This window comes from Haplochromis burtoni, unplaced genomic scaffold (assembly GCF_018398535.1).
Source record: "Haplochromis burtoni strain Fernald_Lab_line unplaced genomic scaffold, NCSU_Asbu1 Contig_105, whole genome shotgun sequence".
Lineage (NCBI taxonomy): Eukaryota > Metazoa > Chordata > Actinopteri > Cichliformes > Cichlidae > Haplochromis > Haplochromis burtoni.
The window spans coordinates 1,495,992-1,515,142 of NW_024582466.1; the positions used below are offsets into that span (position 1 = coordinate 1,495,992).

A 19,151-nucleotide genomic window follows, 5' to 3' on the forward strand; every position below is an offset into this window, starting at 1 on the left:
AGCGGTCAGAGGTGCACTAGACAGCGAGACTAATAAACAACAAAAAGATCAGAGGGCGTGTTTAATGATGCCGCCATCACCCGGCAGCATCAAATAAAAATCAGTGACCTGAACATCTGCATCCGCACACAGCAGCCGTGACAGCCTCGCACTGTCGGACGGAGAAGAAATCCAATAGAAATTAAGTCGTTAATGAGCAGCAGAGGAGCGTTACACAGACAGGTCGTTAAAGGGGCGTGAACGTGGACCCAAACAAGCCGACATCCTGGTGTGCGGTGATGCGACAAGGATGGAGACAGGAGAAGATTTTTTTCCATTTAGTAATTAAACACACACTGATCTGTGGATCGCCATTTTCTCCATGTTGATTTGTTGAAGCCGGCAGTGATCATGTTCCAACGAGAAGGTGGAGTTACTCTTAGGTCACTCTTACTAACAGGCTGAACGAACTCGGCCAGTTTAAAAGATGATAATGGACCCAGCAAAGTGCTTCAAAGCTGCATTCTGTATAACAACCACCAGAGGGCGACTGTTCTGGCTGGAGAAAGAATTGCAGCCCTCGGCTGTGAAGGTTCTCAGTCATCCAGGTCATGGTAGTCTACAGAGCTTGGAAAGAAAAACTTCTGGACTTCTTTCAGTTGCTTGAAGACGTTTCACCTCTCATCTGAAAAGCGTCTTCAGTTCTAAGGTCAAATGGTGGAGAGTCCCAGATTTAAGCCCTGTGGGAGTTTCCCCCAAGGGGGTCCCGAACCCCCTAGCCCCACCCTATCATGTGATTTCCTGAGGTCAAGCTGGTCTTCAAGCAACTTAAAGAAGTCCAGATGCTCTTCTCCAAGCGTTTTAGAATTCCAGCCCTCGGCTCCTGGGATTTTTGTCCTCAGCCATCACTTTTCTTTAGCATCAATCTCAAACTGAGAGCAAGGCCGCTCTATGATCTGCACACAGAATCGCAGGCTTTGTTTGTCCATCTCCAAAAAAGATCGTTTAACGTCATTACAAAGAAACGTTGCTGTAGTAAATCTAAGAAACCCACCAGCAAGGCGCTCTGGGCTCGAACGACCTTACACTGGTGTAGTCTAATAAGCCGTGGGCTCTTTGTTAGCAGGAAGGCTGTACAATGAGTCAGCCCTCAGCTCAGACTAACAGTCCAGACATCCTCTCTCTCATCAGGATTCACTGACGACCTGCAACACATCGATTCCTTCTGCAAAAGCAACAGTGAAAAGTCGAAAATTCAAACCCTTCTTTGCAGCTTCACACTAAACAGTCGGGTCTGGATCCTTTGGCCATCCAATAGGACCTTGGCTCAAACTTTTGTTCTGACTACATTATGCCAAGTTTATTATTTCAAAGTTTGGACAGCTTTGGTTTTGTTTTACAATTTAGGACACAGAAAAGAAAACCGAAGAATTTAAGTACTTTAGAAACACAACTTGGAGTAACTTTTAAAAGCACATTCTGAGAGGAAAGGACGTCATATCAAACCAAACTCTGAATATTCAAATCAAAGTGAAGAAAAAACGATCATCGGATGCACTAAACAACCAACACGCGAACACCAAACTGAAGTTTGGACCCTGACCAGAGAGTTGTCCCCCTGAAACTGATCTAAACTTCGACCCAGCTCACCCGTCTGCCGGTCCTTCTCCACGCAGTAGCAGCTGTCGTAGAACTCTGTGAAGGTGGTGGCGAGCTCGTACACGTAGTCGCACAGCGTGTGGAGGAGCAGGTCGTCCAGAATCTTCTGCAGGATCTCCGGGAAACGCTGGATGCACTTCCCCAACTTCCACTCCTTGTCGTGGTCCAAGAGGATCTCCGTGGTCTCTGCCGCCTTCTTCAGCGTGGCCTCGTCGATTTTGGCCAGACGGGTGATGGATCTGCGAGAGGAAGACAAACGTTTAAAAACCAGTTAAAGAGTCCAGGCTAAAAAGAAAACGACTGCACTCTCATTGGTTGTTGACCACTCCAAAGTTGGTTTAACTCAGGACCCGCCTACTTCATATGAACAGCGGTTATTCTGCTCAACGTGACTTTAAATCACTAAATATCAATGACCTTCGACAGTTTCCACGTCACTGGTCACCAAAACCCTTTCACACGCCCCCGATCTCCTGCTGGTGATGGATGAGAACTCGGCTTTGGGAAAAATGTATAAAACAAGTCAAACCGGTCTGATTCTCCAAGCATCCACTCGGCCACAGTTATCCCATCGTGTTCCCAATAACGATCCATCTTTTATCCAAACCAAGCAGAAGCCGGCTTATAAAAATGACCCGTTTATAGTTCATCGTTTTCTCTTTTTATCCTCCACCTCAACAATGAATAAACCAATTTTAGGAAAATACATGAAAGAAGTGATGTTGGGGTTCATGTTGAGGAAACCCAACATCTCCTAAAACACTGATTAAGCTCAGTTTTTTCCTCCTGTGTCCATGTTCAGTTAAACTGGACGGCCCAGCTCAGGGTTTTAAGTTCTGCTTCTGTCCATTTTTCTCTCTCTTCTTCTTCTCTGAATCTTGAACAGCACAGCAGGGGGCAGCTGAGTGCTCTATTGACTGAACGCACGAACATCGAATCCTCTCGGGCGAGCCTGCTCACCCCTCCCGGTTGGAGGGAAAAAAAAAAAAGAGAGAGAGAGGGGATCAATCCTTTGCCGGGCGCTCTGCCACCCCGACTAACTCCTCCAGGAAGCTGGAGAGGAAGATCAGTGCAGCTCTTGTGCAGCCTGAAGACGCTCAGTCGATGGAGGGGATAAGGGTGAGGACAAATTGGGTCTCACTGAGTGGAAATACCCCAAAGACTAATCCCAAGCCACAACGATCGCGGAGGGTCTGGCGAGGCCGATCTGATACGAGTAATGAAAGTATACTGGTGCTGATGGGAGGTTCTCGTACAGGACAGACGAGAAAAATGGAGGCACTTGATTTAACTTTCAGGATAGTTTCAGTGTCCTAAACTCAGGGTCAAGCAATAGTTCATATAACCGATGGACAGATTACTAAACAGACCGGCTTCTGCATTGCTACATAACTAATCTACTGTTAAAAGAGGCTGTTAGCAGCAACGCCGCTCGTTATTTTACACTGGGTTTGATGGGCTGCATGAAAAGAGCTGCAACAGAGGCGCAAAGCTGCAACTTTTCACTCTATCTCTGGATTTAGTCCGAATCTGAATCTTCAGGTGTAAAGTGAAGCCAAGACTAAGGTCGTCTCAGTGACCGTCAAATGCCAAGACTGCTGGAGAAGACTGAGGTGGCACAAAGACCGGATGGAGTGGGCCACCCAGGTTAAATGTGGAACTCCTGGTACTCAGCCGGGACTCGTCATCCATTCCTCTAAGACTTTCAAACCTTTCCTGTCAGCCAATAACTTTGAACCTTGAGTACACATGTTTGATTTACCTCAGTTTTCATGTGCACGTCAGTAAGGTTGCAAACACTCGACACTTCATTAGCTCCTTTAGGGCTGTATAACAGATCAGGTCTTCCGATTGGTCCACGCTCGTTTTAGATCCAGGCTGTTCTAAACTTCAGAACTCGTCTAAATCTAAATGCTATTTGTATCCTTGTGTGCCTGACTGTGTGCGGGAACACGTGCACTTCTTAAATCTTTTTTATCTAAACTAAGTATTAAAAGTTGTAGTGAACCCTGACCTGATGCGGGTGAAGGCGTAGAGGAGATACGCCGCCGTGTTGCCTCGGTCGTCCAGCATCTTATCAAACGAGAAGACGTAGTCGTTGTTGCGGTTGTGGGAGAGGTCGGCGTATTTGATGCAGCCGAAGGCGACGGCCCTCTGAGCCTTCGTGAGCTCCTCTGGAGTCAGGACCTGCAGAAAGAAGGTTCTCTTTTATTAAAGCAGACAATCTCTCCCCATCGCCGTCTTCGCCCGGCGTGCTTTATGGCATTAAAAATGCTGATAAGTGTCGTTTTAATCAGCTTGTAATTACTGAAGGCAGTGCTTCACCTTCTGCTTCCAACAGTTAAACCAGTGAGATGAATTTAATCCAAATAATGAAACCAATTTACAATCCTCGGGCAGAGATTAAATTGACTTATTGAGTCATAGCCTTCCCTCGAATCTGTGTGTGACGTGTTTGATACCGTAGGGAGTGAAGAGGAGGATTATGAAGATTTCGTGATAGTGATTAAATAAAAAAAATATAAAAAAAACTGCAGTCAAGCAGAACACAGCAGATAGAAGAAGTGACGTGACAGGACAAAGATTAATGGCACAGGTGAAAACAGGGCTGCGAGTAACGGGCAGGTTAGATTTAAGGTCAGATTTGGAACAAATGGCCACTTTTCCACTGCGGAAACTTCCAGCGTTTACACAAACTGGCCTTCGTCTGCTCCTCCAGCTGTTCCCACTGTTACATACGATCAACTGAACTTTCAAATCATTTTGAGATCGACTGAAACACCAAAATCGAACTCGAAAAAAACAAAGATAAATATGATGGGAATACTGGTTATGTAACGTAACTCGGGCTCTATGACCAGAGGTGCACAGAGATGACCGGGTTCAAGCCTTTCCGGCCGATGTGCCAGGAGGACATTTGTCCAGCTTCTGATTTTTTCAGATAATATGGAAATTAACAGTGAAAATATCCTGCAGTCTACATAAGGGTTTGAAATAGGGTTGGGCGATATTTTACAACAAGCGTCAGTCCAATAATCGACGATGGGGGTATATTCACGCATGCGCAGACTTTTGATGGGCGGAGCAATGTAATCATGCACGGACTGATTTGTGCATTTACAAACATGGACGAACTAATTTCCCCCCAAAAATTAGTGCTGTCAGTGTTGACGCATTAATGTGGCATTAACGCGGTCATCACCATTAACGCCATTAAAATTTTTAACACCCTCAACCCATCTGGAGCGCAGAAACGTTGGACAAACTGCCCGAAATGTGTTGACAGAGACATTTCAGGGATTTTGACTCTGTGCTCCAGACAGGTTGTTAATCACATTAGTTGTGATGATGGTGCGCTAACGCTGACAGCACTAAAAAAAGAAATATAAAAGTTGCCAATTTGGGATTTCTTTGGCTTTAAACTAGATGAAAGAGGTAAACCTAAGGATGTAACCAAAGCGGTGTGCCGCTTGTGCAGACATATAGCGAGCAAAGTACTCAAACACGACTAACTTTGTTTCTTCTCTTGACTGCTTCCATTAGCTCCATCACTATTAGCAAACTGACTCAAATAAATAAATCGCCTTTGTAAAAACGGCCGCCGATAGTCGATATATCCGTCCAATCGCCAAACTCTACTTTGCAGTCACTCTGCTTTTCTAAATTAGATCCAAGAGTCTGAGAGTGACTGCAGTGAGGTCGACTGCGATTGTTTGTAGACAGGTTGCCTCGCAACGCAACCTGTGCAATCAGCTTATGACCCAAAGTGGTCGAACAGCGAGCGGTCGAGTGTAAACCTCTGGTTGAACAGCTGTTTACAACATCGAACATGCGATCGCTTATTTTTCCTGAACAGAAAAACAAATCAAGCACTAAAACCTGCAGTTCCGCTAATGTCCACTAGAGGCCGCCTCCAAAAGCGAGTCAGTCCCCATAGACATGTTAAGATGACCAACCTTACAGCCGTAAATAAATCTTCACAGCCAGCTATTAAATACAGTTTTGGTCTCCATCAATACTTTCCACCTTCAGCAACTACAATGGGTGAATTTACATAATTATTCCCAGCGGAGGAACAATTCTGGGCTTTGAGATTCTGGAATATAAAAATGTAAACATAAATATTTTATGAAATGATTGCAGTAAGTGTTTTTAATCATCCTGGCACTCACAGACATTTGTCTCCCGGCCGAATCTTCCATTTTCACTCCATTTATGAACCAAATCCTAAATTCAAATCCCCCTCCTGCTCCAGAGCCTCTAAAAGACATCAATGTGTTTTCAAAATTACCGCAGCAGATACAAGGTTTTCTCATTTTTGTCCCATCTTTTCAAAAGTGTCGAGGGGAAAAAGTTTGAAGTGGAAATTTCCGAAATGTTCTATAAAAATATGAATCTTTAAAACTCTGCCTTCCCCTCCTTTCATTGCATTCTGCCCTGAATCTTAATCCCATCTTTCAAACGGGGCTTGATGTTCTTTTATTTAGTACTAGAAGGTGTATGTTACTTCGCTGAGCTCTCAGAGTGGCTCCAAAGAAACAATAGATCTCATCCCCCTGGTAGCTGTGACCTGCTGATTCAAGGACAAACCTTCAATGTTTTATAAAATCTTGGATCCTTTATTGAATTACAGCAGAACAGAGCGAGCTCTGAGAGTTTAAAGGGAAGCCTCTATAATCCAAGACTGAGAAGCCTCTACTCTAAGAGTGTAGGAGAAAAGAAATAGCCTTAAAGACACATTCAGACGTTTAATAAGCTGGAGCCAGAAGTACTCGACAACTGGTACAAAGACTAGCCAACCGATTACTCGTCTTATCAAAGAAAGGCGTTTTATTTTAATTCTCTTTGTATTTAGTCAGAAATTAAACATATTTATCACCATTTTTTGCTCCTAATACACAATTATTTCTTTTAAATGAGATATCCTGATCAAGGGGTGCAGTGATTCTCCAAAACCAGCGCCTGGGCCGTACCACTTGTTTCTTTAGAAGAGGGTCAGTGACATAAAACAGTCCTGACCCATTTTTCTGATGTGTTTATATTAACATTTACTCAGATTACATGCATATCTTTGGAGTAAGTTTTACTTATATGTGGAGCTGCTGTTTTGAAACGTGAGCGAGGAAGACTGATGATCTTATTTTGATGTAGTAAGAGGAAGAGCAACCATTGAAGAGTGCAGATTAGAGAAAATCCTAAATAAATTCAAACTCGTGCACCCAATTCTTGTTTTAAAAGGTGAAGATAAAAATAAATATATAAAGTAAAACATATACTAGAATCTTTAGAGGATCTAGTGTCGTTAGGTCCAGAACACCTGATTACCAGGTCGCACAGCTTAACGGGGTGCTTTAGTGACTTCATCCACCATATCCAATCAAAACGGAGAACCAGGAATGAGAAATGCTAAAATAATCATAAATATAAACCTTTCTGAGACCCTCAGAGTCCAGCAGAGCTATAGGTGGATGTTTATGACCAAATGGGTTTTTGACTAATATTCTACTCAACCTGGCGACACGTTAGCGTTTTATGTACGTGCCTTGAAAATAAGCGACTAATCAGCTGAGCTGTTACATCCAGCAGATTCTCAGACCAGTTTAATCGATCCCAGATGGCCTGAGTGTTTGTCAGTTTGCGATGCTGAACATACGTTAGCTGTGTGACTTTTTCAGAAAACCTGACCTCTGACCTTGAGGTTACCTGTAGAGGCACCTGTGGTTTTAATTTGAATTTAATTCATAAACACTGCCTGATGCCTGCCCGGCGCTTCAGCCTGATGGAGAAAAAGAATGAACGGCTGAAGTGGTTGAAGGATTATTTTGAACAGTGAATCATGCAAAGCTACTTCGCAAATAAAAATATGGAGCTAGAATGAGGAGAAGAGGCCCCATCATGCTTAGAAAGGTTCCTGCTCTGCACTACGAGCTAAAAAAACCCAAAAACTGAGCTGTAAACTCAACAATCGGTTCCTGCAGCGAGAAATTCTTACAGTCTGGTCTGAAAGGCGCTTTTCTAACAGCCACAAAAGGACAGGTCAGGGCCGGAGAGGCCAGGATGTGTGTGACACACGGGGCAGGATGAGACAGGAAGGGCCAGAAAATAACAGGAAATAAAAGCACCAAACACAGAAGACAAAAAAATGAGGAGAGAGCAAAGTGTGAAACATCACAACTGCTGAAAACAAACATGAAGGAGCAGCAGTGTTAGAGAGCGGGCTGCGGTTCACGGAGGCCACGGCTGGGGTTTGTTTTTAATGAGGCCGGGTTAGCAGATGGTAGACGTGGGCACCGACCCAGACGGAGCGAGGAGCGCCGGGCCGGAGGGGCCTGCAGGGGAGCTGGCACCGGCTTCCTGCAACCTTCTCAGCATTAAAATTGCTGCAGTTCAACTGAAAGTCAGCGACTGCTTGCACCACACCTAGTGCTCCACGTAATAACTTAACCGGGTCAGGTTCTCTTGTTTTTCTCCTCTTTAAAAAAAAATAAAAATCTCCCTGCAAGTTTAACATCACAGAAACACCTCAGCACCAGCAGGTGAGACACAGCGAGTCAAAGTAACGGGAACGTCGAGAGCCTCGCTGTGTGAGGCGGAGAGAGCGGCTAACATGGCCCGGGGAGGGAAGAAAAGGATGTAAACAGGTATTTTCTGAGTTGAATCAGGCAGGAAACACTTCCCACCTCCAAACAACCAAACAAGCAGCTCTTAACGAGGTCCGGGCGAGCCAGTGATTGAGGATCGGGGCCGGGCGGCGGCGGCGTGGTTTGGTTTGAGGAAACGGAGAGGAGGGAAAACCGGACGGGAAACATGCTGGCAGAAGTTTGTTTTTTTGAAGAATGACTTTAGAAAAAGGAAAATAAACAACTCGAGGCTCGAAAGACTCGAAGGACTCTCCGCTGACAAACGCTCAATCCACCGAAGATAAAAAAACGCTCTGAGCCCTGAAATGGGATCGCTGGGTCATCAGTCAAAACGCAGAGGCGCTCAGCAGAGAGTCAGGAAGTTTATGACACACAACTTCCTGCTTTATCTGTGCAAAAACTTCCATTTAACACAGAATATCTGCTGAACTCAAGCAAACTGAGGCAGTCAGCTTCCCTTTTACCCTCCACTAACCTCTGGTTTCCCATGATGCACTTTGCCTCTGTGTTTACACACCAGTCAGCTTTTTATCATTAATTATTACTAATCTCCGTCCCTCTTCCACAGTGTCTTTGTCCTCCTCTCACCCCCAATGGTTCTAACAGAGATGGCCCCGCCCCTCCCTGAGCCTGGTTCTGCTGGAGGTTTCTTCCTGTTAAAAGGGAGTTTTTCCTTCCCACAGTCGCCAAAGTGCTCATAGGGGGTCATATGATTGTTGGGGTTTTCTCTGTATTACTGTTGGGGAGGACTCTTGTATACACTTTACAGTATAACACACATAGTATACTATATAAATACATCTGAAGGGAATATGAAGACTCACTATGGGAATGGATGCAAAGTAAAAAGGAGACGTGGAAAAACTTCAGAAACAAGGAAAAGTGGGAGCATCTAAAGCACGACCACATGGTGATGAACGTTAGCTTGTTTTTAGCGATGTCGTAGCTATATGAGCCGTTAGACGCACGTGTCACATGACTTCAGTTCAGGGTCACCAGGTAGCCTAACGAGCACATCTTTGGACTGTGGGAGGGCAAAGAAGGAAAAAATAAACATTTTCTGTGTGTTCTCCTAAACGTCGATGTTTTTAGTTAACGAAGCGAAACGCTCGTCCCATCGAGCCTCTGATCACCAAGCTTCACGTCTCCCGTCCGATTCTCCTCTCGAGGTCTTTTTAAAGCTCCACGTGTGTGTGGTGAATATTTAACCACGAGTCGTCCTGCTGATTCAAACTCGATCGATGGCGGGAAGTCTTTTTTTTATTCTCCCTCCTGGGTTACATCTGCTGGAATAACTCCTGTTATTGCGATGATGTTATATCCATATTCTGTGTCAAATATTTTATCTTTTATAAGCCGACGTTTGGAGCGGCGAGGGACGCCGTCCAGCGAGTCGCTCATTATTTCTTCCCCGAGCCCGGCTTTCGATTCGCTCCGACGAGGCTTATTTTACAGCAATGACCACCTCGCTCTACAGTAGCCATTAATTCTTCCCGCTCTCATCCCGCTCAGAGAGAGCCAAACTTGGGAGCTTTCTCATCTCGTCCAGACACACTGAGGCTGAAACGCCACCGCCCGGCTGCTTCCCTCTCATCCTCTCAGCCCTGTGTGGTCCTTTCATCCTCCTCTGCTCATGTGTGAGCTCAAACCTCTGCAAACACTTTTCCTCTCGGCTGTTTTGAGTCATTAATCCAAAAAAGAGCAGAACCGTTTGTGTCTGATTGGTCAATTTCACACTGATCGTCCGCTGATGAGTCAACAACAGGAAAACAATCATTCCGGTTTGTAACCTGATCTGTTTTTCATGCCCTCTTTGAGCTCTCCACCTCCACCACACGTTAAAGGCACACGTTTAGAAGTAGCACCGGCTCTTCCTGCTCAGAATACACTGGTTACCCCATACTGGGCTGTACTGGGACCCCAGGTTTGAAAGATCCAATGGGATATTCCCATTGATAACCTGTTTTTTTTTTTTATGTGAAGGCGATGTACCAAACTGTAATACTCAAACGTTACTCTCGGTCGGGTCCAAAGAATGTGACGTTTCCTTATGTTTGAGCAGTGATCATGAGGAAAAAGTTACATGCAGCTCGTTTTAAGGTCACGCTGCAAGTTGTTATTGTATCTATTTCATAATAAGTTAAGGCCCAAAACATTTTTACTGATAATACTAAAAAGACATTTGATGATTAATTCAGTCCATAATATGGGCCCTGAGAAGCATATTTACGATGTAAGATGAGGAAAACATCCAATTTTCAATATTGTCTTCTTTAAAGATCTGACCTGTTACCTTCTTGTTGCGCCTACTTTCAAGTATTTGTAGGTAAATATAAAAAGGTAGATTATTTATTTATTAAAAATTAAATGAAATTATGTTTAATTACACCCATGTTATGAAGTGTTACCTTTTTTCTTTTAATTTCTTTGTGCGCTTTTCTTATGTTGGAGTGCTTTTGACCTCTCAGGGCCACCGTAGAAATCTTCTTGCTTACGTCATCTCGTGGAAATTATATCTGAGTTGAAATGCTCGTTGGCCAGTTAGTTACTCTAACTGGGACTGTTGGTGAGGGCCGTCCCAGTTTCTCGTGTGGAGCCTGAACTCCTCGCTGCCGTGTGAACAGGTGAGGATTTTCTTAAACTTCCCATCAGGTTTTTGTTCTGCCGCATCTGCAGCCTCACCTTGTCTCGCTCCTTCTCCTTCAGCTTGTCCATGGACCTCTTCAGTCCCTCGTCCAGCAGGTCCATCAGCCTCACCGTGTCTCCAGAACGAGTCTTAAACTTCTTCCTGTGGAGGAAACGGCAGAAACAGCGGCTCAGTGCGAGGACGCCGGGTTACAAACCACCTGCAGGGGAACCAGTAATGGAGCTGCTGCAGTTTCACATCCCCAACCTGAACCAGCAGAGGTTCCACTTCCTGTCTCCAATAATTATCATGACAGCAAACTATTAGATTACTTCTGCTCGCCTCGGGGCGATACATTTTGTACAATCAAGCAAATCAGCTAAGCATTACAAGCCGAGCACAAGCCAAAAATTTAATAACCCCCGCCTCCCCTCCCTCCTCTGTTTACTCGCAGCTATAACGGCTCCCCCCGTGGCTGCGTTAAGCTCTTATTGTCTGGATGAGCGATTATGAGAACAGCGTGATAAATTTCTAATGGAGTCTGCCGTAGTGCAGACATAGTGGGGCCAATTTACGCCCCCTCAGGTTACCGCGGGGCATTTAGCGGCACTTAGTTATGGCCTCCGCGAAGCGTAACGTCAGCCCGCCGCCTGAACCCGGCGCTTCTTCTCAGGTCGACTGATTAGGAATAAACAACAACGTGACAGATAAGCGGTCAAATCACAAATCTGCTCACCAATCAGAGCGCAGCGATCGCTCACACGACGACACGATAAAACCCAACGCTCAGAGACGAGGTGCTCAAACTGCAGGACAAAAAAACGGGAACGCGGCGGGAAAAATATATCTGAGGTGTTAAAGTTTATGAACCTGATGACTTGGAATCTACAAATAGATAAAAGAAGAAGAAGAAACAAGAGGAGGAGGCGTGGAAGAAAATGGAGGTTTGATATAAGCAGCGAGAGGACAAAAGAACAGGAGGACATAAAGACAGTGGAGGAAGAGTGAAATGAAAATGTTGAAGAACAAAAAGAACAAGAAGAAGCTCCAGAAAAGGGAAAAAAAAATCAAAGAAAAAGTTAAAGCAGCGGCAGAAGAAAGAAAACGAGGAAATAAGTGGAAGAGAAGGAGGAAAATAGGAGGAAAGGGAGAAGGACGAGGAACGCAGGAGGAGGAGTAGACGAAGAAAAAAATGAAGATAAAGAGGAAAGATGGAGAAAGGAGGAAGACGCAATGGGAAGGAGAAAATGAAGGAAGCGAACGAGCACTGCTGAAGGAGGAAATAAGTGGAGGAAGAGGAGGAGTTAAACAGAAGAACAGAAACGTTTAATTAAACAAGCAGAAGAAGAACGAGAAGAAAGGAAGAGGAGGAGGAAGGAATAATAACACGGACTCTGAGTGAACTTTTTCATCACTGCTGTCCTCCTCTTGCTCCTCCCCTTGCTCCTCCCCTTGCTCCTCCCCCTCACATGCTGAGTAAGGCAGGCTCTGCGATTCGCTGCAAACGACTAAACTGTTTGTGGGGCAGTGGCTGAAAATCCTGCGTTTGATTCATCGACGCAGAAAAAATAAATAAATAAATAAAACGAGCCTTTATGTGAGCAGCGGGAAACACAGGAAGTCTGCCCGTCTGGCGAGCAGAGACCTCGGATCTGAAGTCGGCTTTAGACACATTATTTTTTTTAAAACCCCAAAAAGCAGTTTTATTGTTTTAGTGTTTGTGACGTGTAGTTATTCATTTACTCGTTTACTTTGTGGCATTCCAAAACCGCCGCAGAGCGCCCTCTGGTGGACAAACTACATGACGCGGAAGAGTGCGCAGTGGGCGTCGTCCAAGGGCAGGACCTAACCGCGTACACCTCTGCGTTGAATCCATGTAGAAACTATGGCGTAGCCTTCGCGAGCGGCCGACACTAAAACACTAGTGGCAGGCTGTCCCGGGGGAGGCGGTCCTTTTAAACCTCAGAGTCGTCACATGATCCACCTCAGGTGCTTCAAACCCCACTCACACTTTGTCCCCAGTGACAATGCCCCACCCCTTTTTTCCACCCCTTTTCTCAGCACCACCTCCCCAGTGTGTCTCCACCCGGTGATGTCGTACCTGGCAACAGTCGGGTACCTGCGGCCCTCACACAGCACTCAGAAAAACAAACCCTACTGTCAGAGCGTGTTTTGAACTCACTTGTCCTCCCCCAACACCACTCCAAAGCCAGCGTGCTCCACCCGGGTCACTTTGGGGTCGTACCAGCCGATCAGCTGAGCTGCGGCGAACACCACCTGGAAGTGCGTGCTCTGGAGGGGAAAACACACCCTCCAAACGTCATGTTCAGGAAAGAGACGGAGCTCAGAGTCAAATCCAAACCCTCTGTGGTCGCGTCTCCACCTACCTGTCCACTGTCAGTGACGTAGATGATGATGTCGGCCTTCTCTTCAAAGATTCGTTGGCGAATGGCCGCGAGGTCTGACGTGTCGTAGGTGTAGCCCCCGTCTGACTTGACGACGGTGAGGGGGATGGGCTGCCCTGGGGGGAAGACGACCTTACGACCCTCGTCGAGCTCCATCAGGCCTGAGGTGGAGATTTAAAAGGATGGAGGTGGTTTAATGAGAAGGTCCAGTCAGTCCAAAAAAGACAAGGAGATAAAAACAGGAGGGCACCAAACATTCATGAGGCAATGCTGCCACCTGGTGGTGACACTCAGAAACTACAGGCTGCACTTTATTATCCACTGAAAGAAGAAAAACTGATTCTATAAAGATTTTATTAAAATCAGTGTGATCAAGGGAACAAATAAGCTCTATTTCTGGTAACCCTAAATGCTCAGAAATGCCCTCCGTGACCTTTGACCTGCTGCAAACTGACCTTTCTTCTCAAACTCCTTCACCACCTCAACCATCAGGTCCTGGTAGTACGACTCTCCTCTCTCGATGAGCTCGATGTCCAGGCAGTCGTAAATTTTCTGAAACTCTGGAGAAATAACAAAAAAAAAGAAAAAAAAGAAATAATTAAAACCTGTCACAGGTAGACGGGCTGCTCTAAAAAGGGGGAGGAGCTCCAACGGGTTAAACCCGTCCTCGTGTCACATGACTAATTTAAGGTCAGCAGCTCTGAATGAGGGACGAGTGTTTCATTCCTGTTAGCATGAAAGGCTAAAACCCGACGTACCTGTCCTGGACACGTCACAGATGAGGTTCCAGGCTTTGATGAACTCCGGCTCTTTGCTCTGCAGTTTGACGACACACTGGTACGCCCGCTTCTTAAACTCCTCGTCCGTGTCAAAGCGCTTCTTTGACTCCTGAACGAGAGCACGAGAGACTGTCAGCTCCCTCGTTTCACTGTCACAGTCAAATCTGAGAAAAATGTGTCTCCCACACAATAACTCCAGTTCATCTAATGAAGCCACGAGAACATTTTCCCCTCACACTGAACATGTTCAGAAGCCTCCGGGTCGGTTTAATTTGGGGCTTTTTTCTTATTTCTGCAGCATTTCTGAGCTTTAATAACTTCACAGTTACAGGAAACGTTGACATGAAACCTTCAGGGCTGAAGAACGTTTAAGCTGCACCAGATTCATGTCTGTACCCGAACATTTGATCAGTGTCATGAATGCAGAAACTTCAAAAAGTGCATTCTGGGCAAACTTTCAGGGCTCGCATCACCATGTGGGACAGGTGGCTGTCCCAGGTCAACTTTCTGGCTCAAAGGAACAACGGCAGCCACATCTTTCTGTTTGAGTCCGTTTTTTTTTTTCCACAGAACTTAAATCTGTTTTTCAGCCCTGAAAGTTTCATGTGAACATGCGATCGTGGCTCAAGAGTTGGCAGTTCGTCTTGTAATCGGAAGGCTGCTGGTTCGAGCCCCGGCTCGGACAGTCTCGGTCGTGTCTTTGGGCAAGACACTTCATCCGTTGCCTACTGGTGGTCAGTGCGCCCCAAGGCAGCTGTGGCTACAATGTAGCTGCCATCACCAGTGTGTGAATGTGTGGATGACTGAATGCAGTGTAAAGCGCTTTGGGGTCATAGGGACTAAGTGCGAAGTTATGATGGTTAAAAAACTGCACTTGGGGTAAAAACCTTAAAGGGTCCTAACCCCACATGGGATTTTCCCAAAAGCAGCCCGATCACACACAGAGACGGGATGAGCATGAACTGACTTTGTAGAAGGCCTGCAGGTCACCGATGGGAGGGGAGACGGTCAGGTAGTCCGGAAACATGTCCTGCAGGTGGGCGATCAGCATCCCAAACTGGGTACCCCAGTCCCCCACGTGGTTCAGCCTGCAGAAATAAAAACTAACTTTTTAGATTTTATTTCTTGAAAGGTTTTTAACGTTCGCAGCTACGACACAGCGAGCGCGGCCAAGCTGACCTGAGGACTTCGTATCCCAGAAACTCAAACAATCGGCACATGCTGTCCCCGATGATGGTGGAGCGCAGGTGACCCACGTGCATCTCTTTGGCGATGTTTGGAGATGAGAAATCCACCACCACCTGAATGCAACACAAACACACAGGAACTGATAAATGCAGACGCTGAGACGGGTAAACCCATCACAGGTGAACTCAACCAGCTCCACGTTTTTATTCCTGGACTCTATCAGAGCAGCTTTGCATGAGTCATGGTTCATAATAAGCCTATTTTATGTTTGATCAGCGCCGTTTTGGTGTGTTTAATCAAACTTTTTGACATCCGCCTTAAACCACACACGTTTTTACTTCCTGTCACAGCTTCAGTTTAAAAGCAATCTTCTTCTTTCCAGTGTTGCATTAATATTAATTTCTGTCTCTATAGAAAAAGCTTATTTTGGATTCTCCCTCATTCACATCCTCCACATCCTCTTTCTCTTCTCTGCTTTTGTGAGCATACACATATTTTTTATGTCGCACTTTATATGAATAATTTCAACTCCACACAGATAAATGTGAACGTGACTTTTACAGCACCAAAATAATTAAATGAGTAAATGTGGTTCTTTATTTTTGTAACTGAAATAAATAAATTAATAAAAGAATCTAATCTGTCCATTTTCTGGTTCCTGCTATATTAAACTGAGCTCCTCACCTCATCTCTGCGTCCAGATTGCCTTCACAGGAAGCTCATTTCTACAAGTTTTATGAAAAATTTTTATTTATTAAGAAAAAAAATTTAATTTTCCTTTTCACAACTTGTAAAAAATATTTAAAATGTGAACCTAAAATCTGCTGTAATTTGCTTTGATGTAACTCTATAAACTGTTATTGTTTGTGTGCGTTCGTGGAAGGCTTTTATTGTGAAAGGCAAGGACCAAAACAATAAAACTGGTGGGCGGGGCCTCTGTGGTACTCTCTTTGACATCACACAGAGCCAAGAGTAGAAAAAATGCGCGTGAAACTGTGTTAATACCAGATAATTAGACACAAATAATTAAATCAAATGTTAAAAAAGGGATCAAAGACTTCCGAGGTTAACTAAAAAGGAAAAACAGACCTTCTTCTTGGATGGCAGTGGTGGGGGCTGCACTCCGTTAATCAACAAGTTGCTCAGCTGTTTGGACACAAATGTCTTCTGCAGGTAGATGTTGATGAAACCTGAAAGAGAACTTTTTTTAGACTCACTTTTTAGGCTTTTATTTACTCTAGTTTTAAATCTTTTAATATTTATACAAAACAAAGAATTATTTCTCTTTAAATATGTACACATTTGACAAGGTTCTAAATTAAATTAAATTAAACTAAACTAAACAAGAAAAAGTTGCATTTCCTGCGAAAATGCAGTGTGAATGCCGTGTCGTGGAAATCGGCTTCCGAAAAAAGCTGAAGAAGCAGAACTGTCTGCTGAAAACATGCTGCAATGGGCGAGAGTGGAACCAGCCTCCTGCTCATCTCACTGAGCTAAAACACAGCTCAACACAGCTGGCATTACCAGAAAGAGCTGAACAGTTTAAAATTTGAATGGTGAAAACTGTCGGAGTAGTTAACCAGCAAAGAAACGGAGCAACTAGAATAATAAGGTAGAAGAAGAATAAAGTTTAAAGAGAAACAGGAACTTGATAGCGTTCCTGTTACTATAATTGTGTGAATGCCGTGATGTTTGTGTTGACATCATTAAAAGGCGGAGTCTCTACCTGGCCCCGCGACCTCCGTTTTCTGGACGAGTTCGTTGTCTGGAAGATTTTTGATAATCTTCTCTGCGATCTCCCTCGGGTTCATCTTTATCCCCTTTGCCTTCAGCATCTGCAACCCGACAGCCAGAGACAGTCTGAAGCAAAGCTTTTTAATCTGACCTGCTGAGACCAGGACTCACTGCACTGCTCAATCCTCTAATTTGACTCAATGCAGCTGCAGCTTTTAAAACTGTAAAAATCATAGTAAGCTATTAGAAATCACAATAAGCAACCAGAAATGAAAATAAGCCACGATAATTCATAACAAGCCACCATAACAACCATGATTCATAATAAGCCACCATAGATCACAATAAGCCACCATAGATCATAATAAGCCACCATAAACCATTAAACATAAACACGTCAGTTTTCGGGCGTGGCGGTCTAACCTGGGACATGCTCATGGCGCTGTTGCACTGGTAGTCCCCAAACTTGGCCTGCTGGCTGGGCGCAATGGAAAGTGGCGGGTTGTCGAGCTCGGGACAGGAGGCCTGGATGGCCTCGCCGAAGACCTCCTGAAGTCGCTGGTTGATGTTTAACATGGCTTTGCCGCGTTGACTCAGTGAGTCTTCCTGCAGACTCTGAGGACAGCACAGAAAGGTTTAATGGTTTTTCATCAATGTGCTTTTCTCAGGTTAAGATTAAAACGCCTCAGGACATCTTTCAGCAGAGCGCCACTCACCTTCTTCAGGATGTTGAGGCGGTACTTGAGTCGGGCGTTTTCCTCCTGCAGCTCTTCCAGGCGTGGAGATGGACTGAGGTTCTGGGAGTTTTCAAGATTTTTGATCTCTGCAGACAGACGCTGGATCTCTTGCTCCTAGATATCAAAATATTTCCAATTTCCAAGAAAGACACTGAGAAAGAAAGTTCCAACTGGAGCTGCTCAAGAAGCTTTAACGCGCTCCTATAAATAGTAAATATTTTTACACCGAGTTCCAGCCTGAGAAAATGCTTTAGGGTTTTAAATGCTGCCCATTTTTAAAAGGAACTGTGGAAGTATAAATATTTTTACCTCTATGGCTACGAGCATTACTTACATCAATGATCATTAAAAGAGGACCGAGTTAGCACCCTGTGGTACACCTCAGGAATTATAAAGACACATATATTCATAACCTTTAACTCTTTTTCTGTATTTCACTGTTGATCTCTTATACACCTGTTTTTGATATTTGTAAACTACTGTGCAAAAGTCTTGAGCCACCCTTAATTTTTTTAAAAATCTTTTTCTCTGGATATTAGCCGTTTCGTTTTTACTCCAATATATATACCTGACCATTATCAGATTTGGGGGGGTGAGGTATGTGGTAAGCCAGTTAACATGACCATGAATCATTTAAGTATGAAACAAGGAACCTAATTCAACAAATGAATCAATGTAATTGCGAGAACATAAGACTCACGTTCGGACTTCAATTACAACTTTGTTTTTTTAAATAACTTTAAACACATTTTTTTATTAGAAAAATAAATAAATAAATAAAAAAACAGCCTTGGGTTATGTGAGATTAGACACTTTCACTTTCTTCAGCTAAACAACATCTGCATTCTTTTTAACCCAAATAATAAATGTTTTGACTCAGCAGAGAAACCTGCCAGTTGACTTTCTCACATCAAATCTTCTCAGATCAGGTAGCTGATACATTTTCAAAGCCATTTTAAGGCAATATACAGAAAATAAGGAATTTAATGAGTCCCTGGATACGTGGTGGTCAGGTGGGTAAGAGAGCTGAGCAAATAATAACTGTATGTATAACGTATAAAAAGTTAATAATGCATTTTAACAATTTCGACAGGGTGCACAGCAAAGTTAATATAACCACCTTAGACTAAAATTACACTTGAAAAACATTTTAGTTAAGAAAATAAAAATTAGAAAAAATTTTCTATAAGAGTTAAAACGAAACTAAACAATTTGTGAACTTGGAAAACTAAAATAAAATAAAAATTACATGTTTAGTTTTTCAACCTTGTCAGGGCCCAGGGCTAGCGATTTTTCAGTCGGGCTACCAAAATCTATCTCTGCCCTGCCCGTCGGGCTATTGTAGGAAGGAAAAATATATGTCAATGCTTTTGCATTCTTTCAGAAATGTAGCTGGGTAATTA

The 19,151-nt window shown here is 44.2% G+C and overlaps 1 protein-coding gene across 1 annotated transcript in view; it reads right to left on the minus strand.

The window, feature by feature from the left end:
• Positions 1–19,151, minus strand: part of rars1 (arginyl-tRNA synthetase 1) — a 37,885-nt gene that overhangs the window by 588 nt on the left and 18,146 nt on the right. Inside the window, exons 2-14 of the mRNA XM_005927887.2 lie at positions 17,728–17,862; positions 17,435–17,626; positions 17,004–17,112; positions 16,367–16,467; positions 15,269–15,390; positions 15,057–15,177; positions 14,069–14,198; positions 13,766–13,870; positions 13,293–13,471; positions 13,088–13,197; positions 10,962–11,067; positions 3,653–3,825; positions 1,630–1,877 (exon numbers count right to left, since the gene is read on the minus strand). Coding sequence (XP_005927949.1) covers positions 1,630–1,877; positions 3,653–3,825; positions 10,962–11,067; positions 13,088–13,197; positions 13,293–13,471; positions 13,766–13,870; positions 14,069–14,198; positions 15,057–15,177; positions 15,269–15,390; positions 16,367–16,467; positions 17,004–17,112; positions 17,435–17,626; positions 17,728–17,862 — 1,831 coding nt within the window. The remainder of the gene's footprint in view (positions 1–1,629; positions 1,878–3,652; positions 3,826–10,961; positions 11,068–13,087; positions 13,198–13,292; positions 13,472–13,765; positions 13,871–14,068; positions 14,199–15,056; positions 15,178–15,268; positions 15,391–16,366; positions 16,468–17,003; positions 17,113–17,434; positions 17,627–17,727; positions 17,863–19,151) is intronic.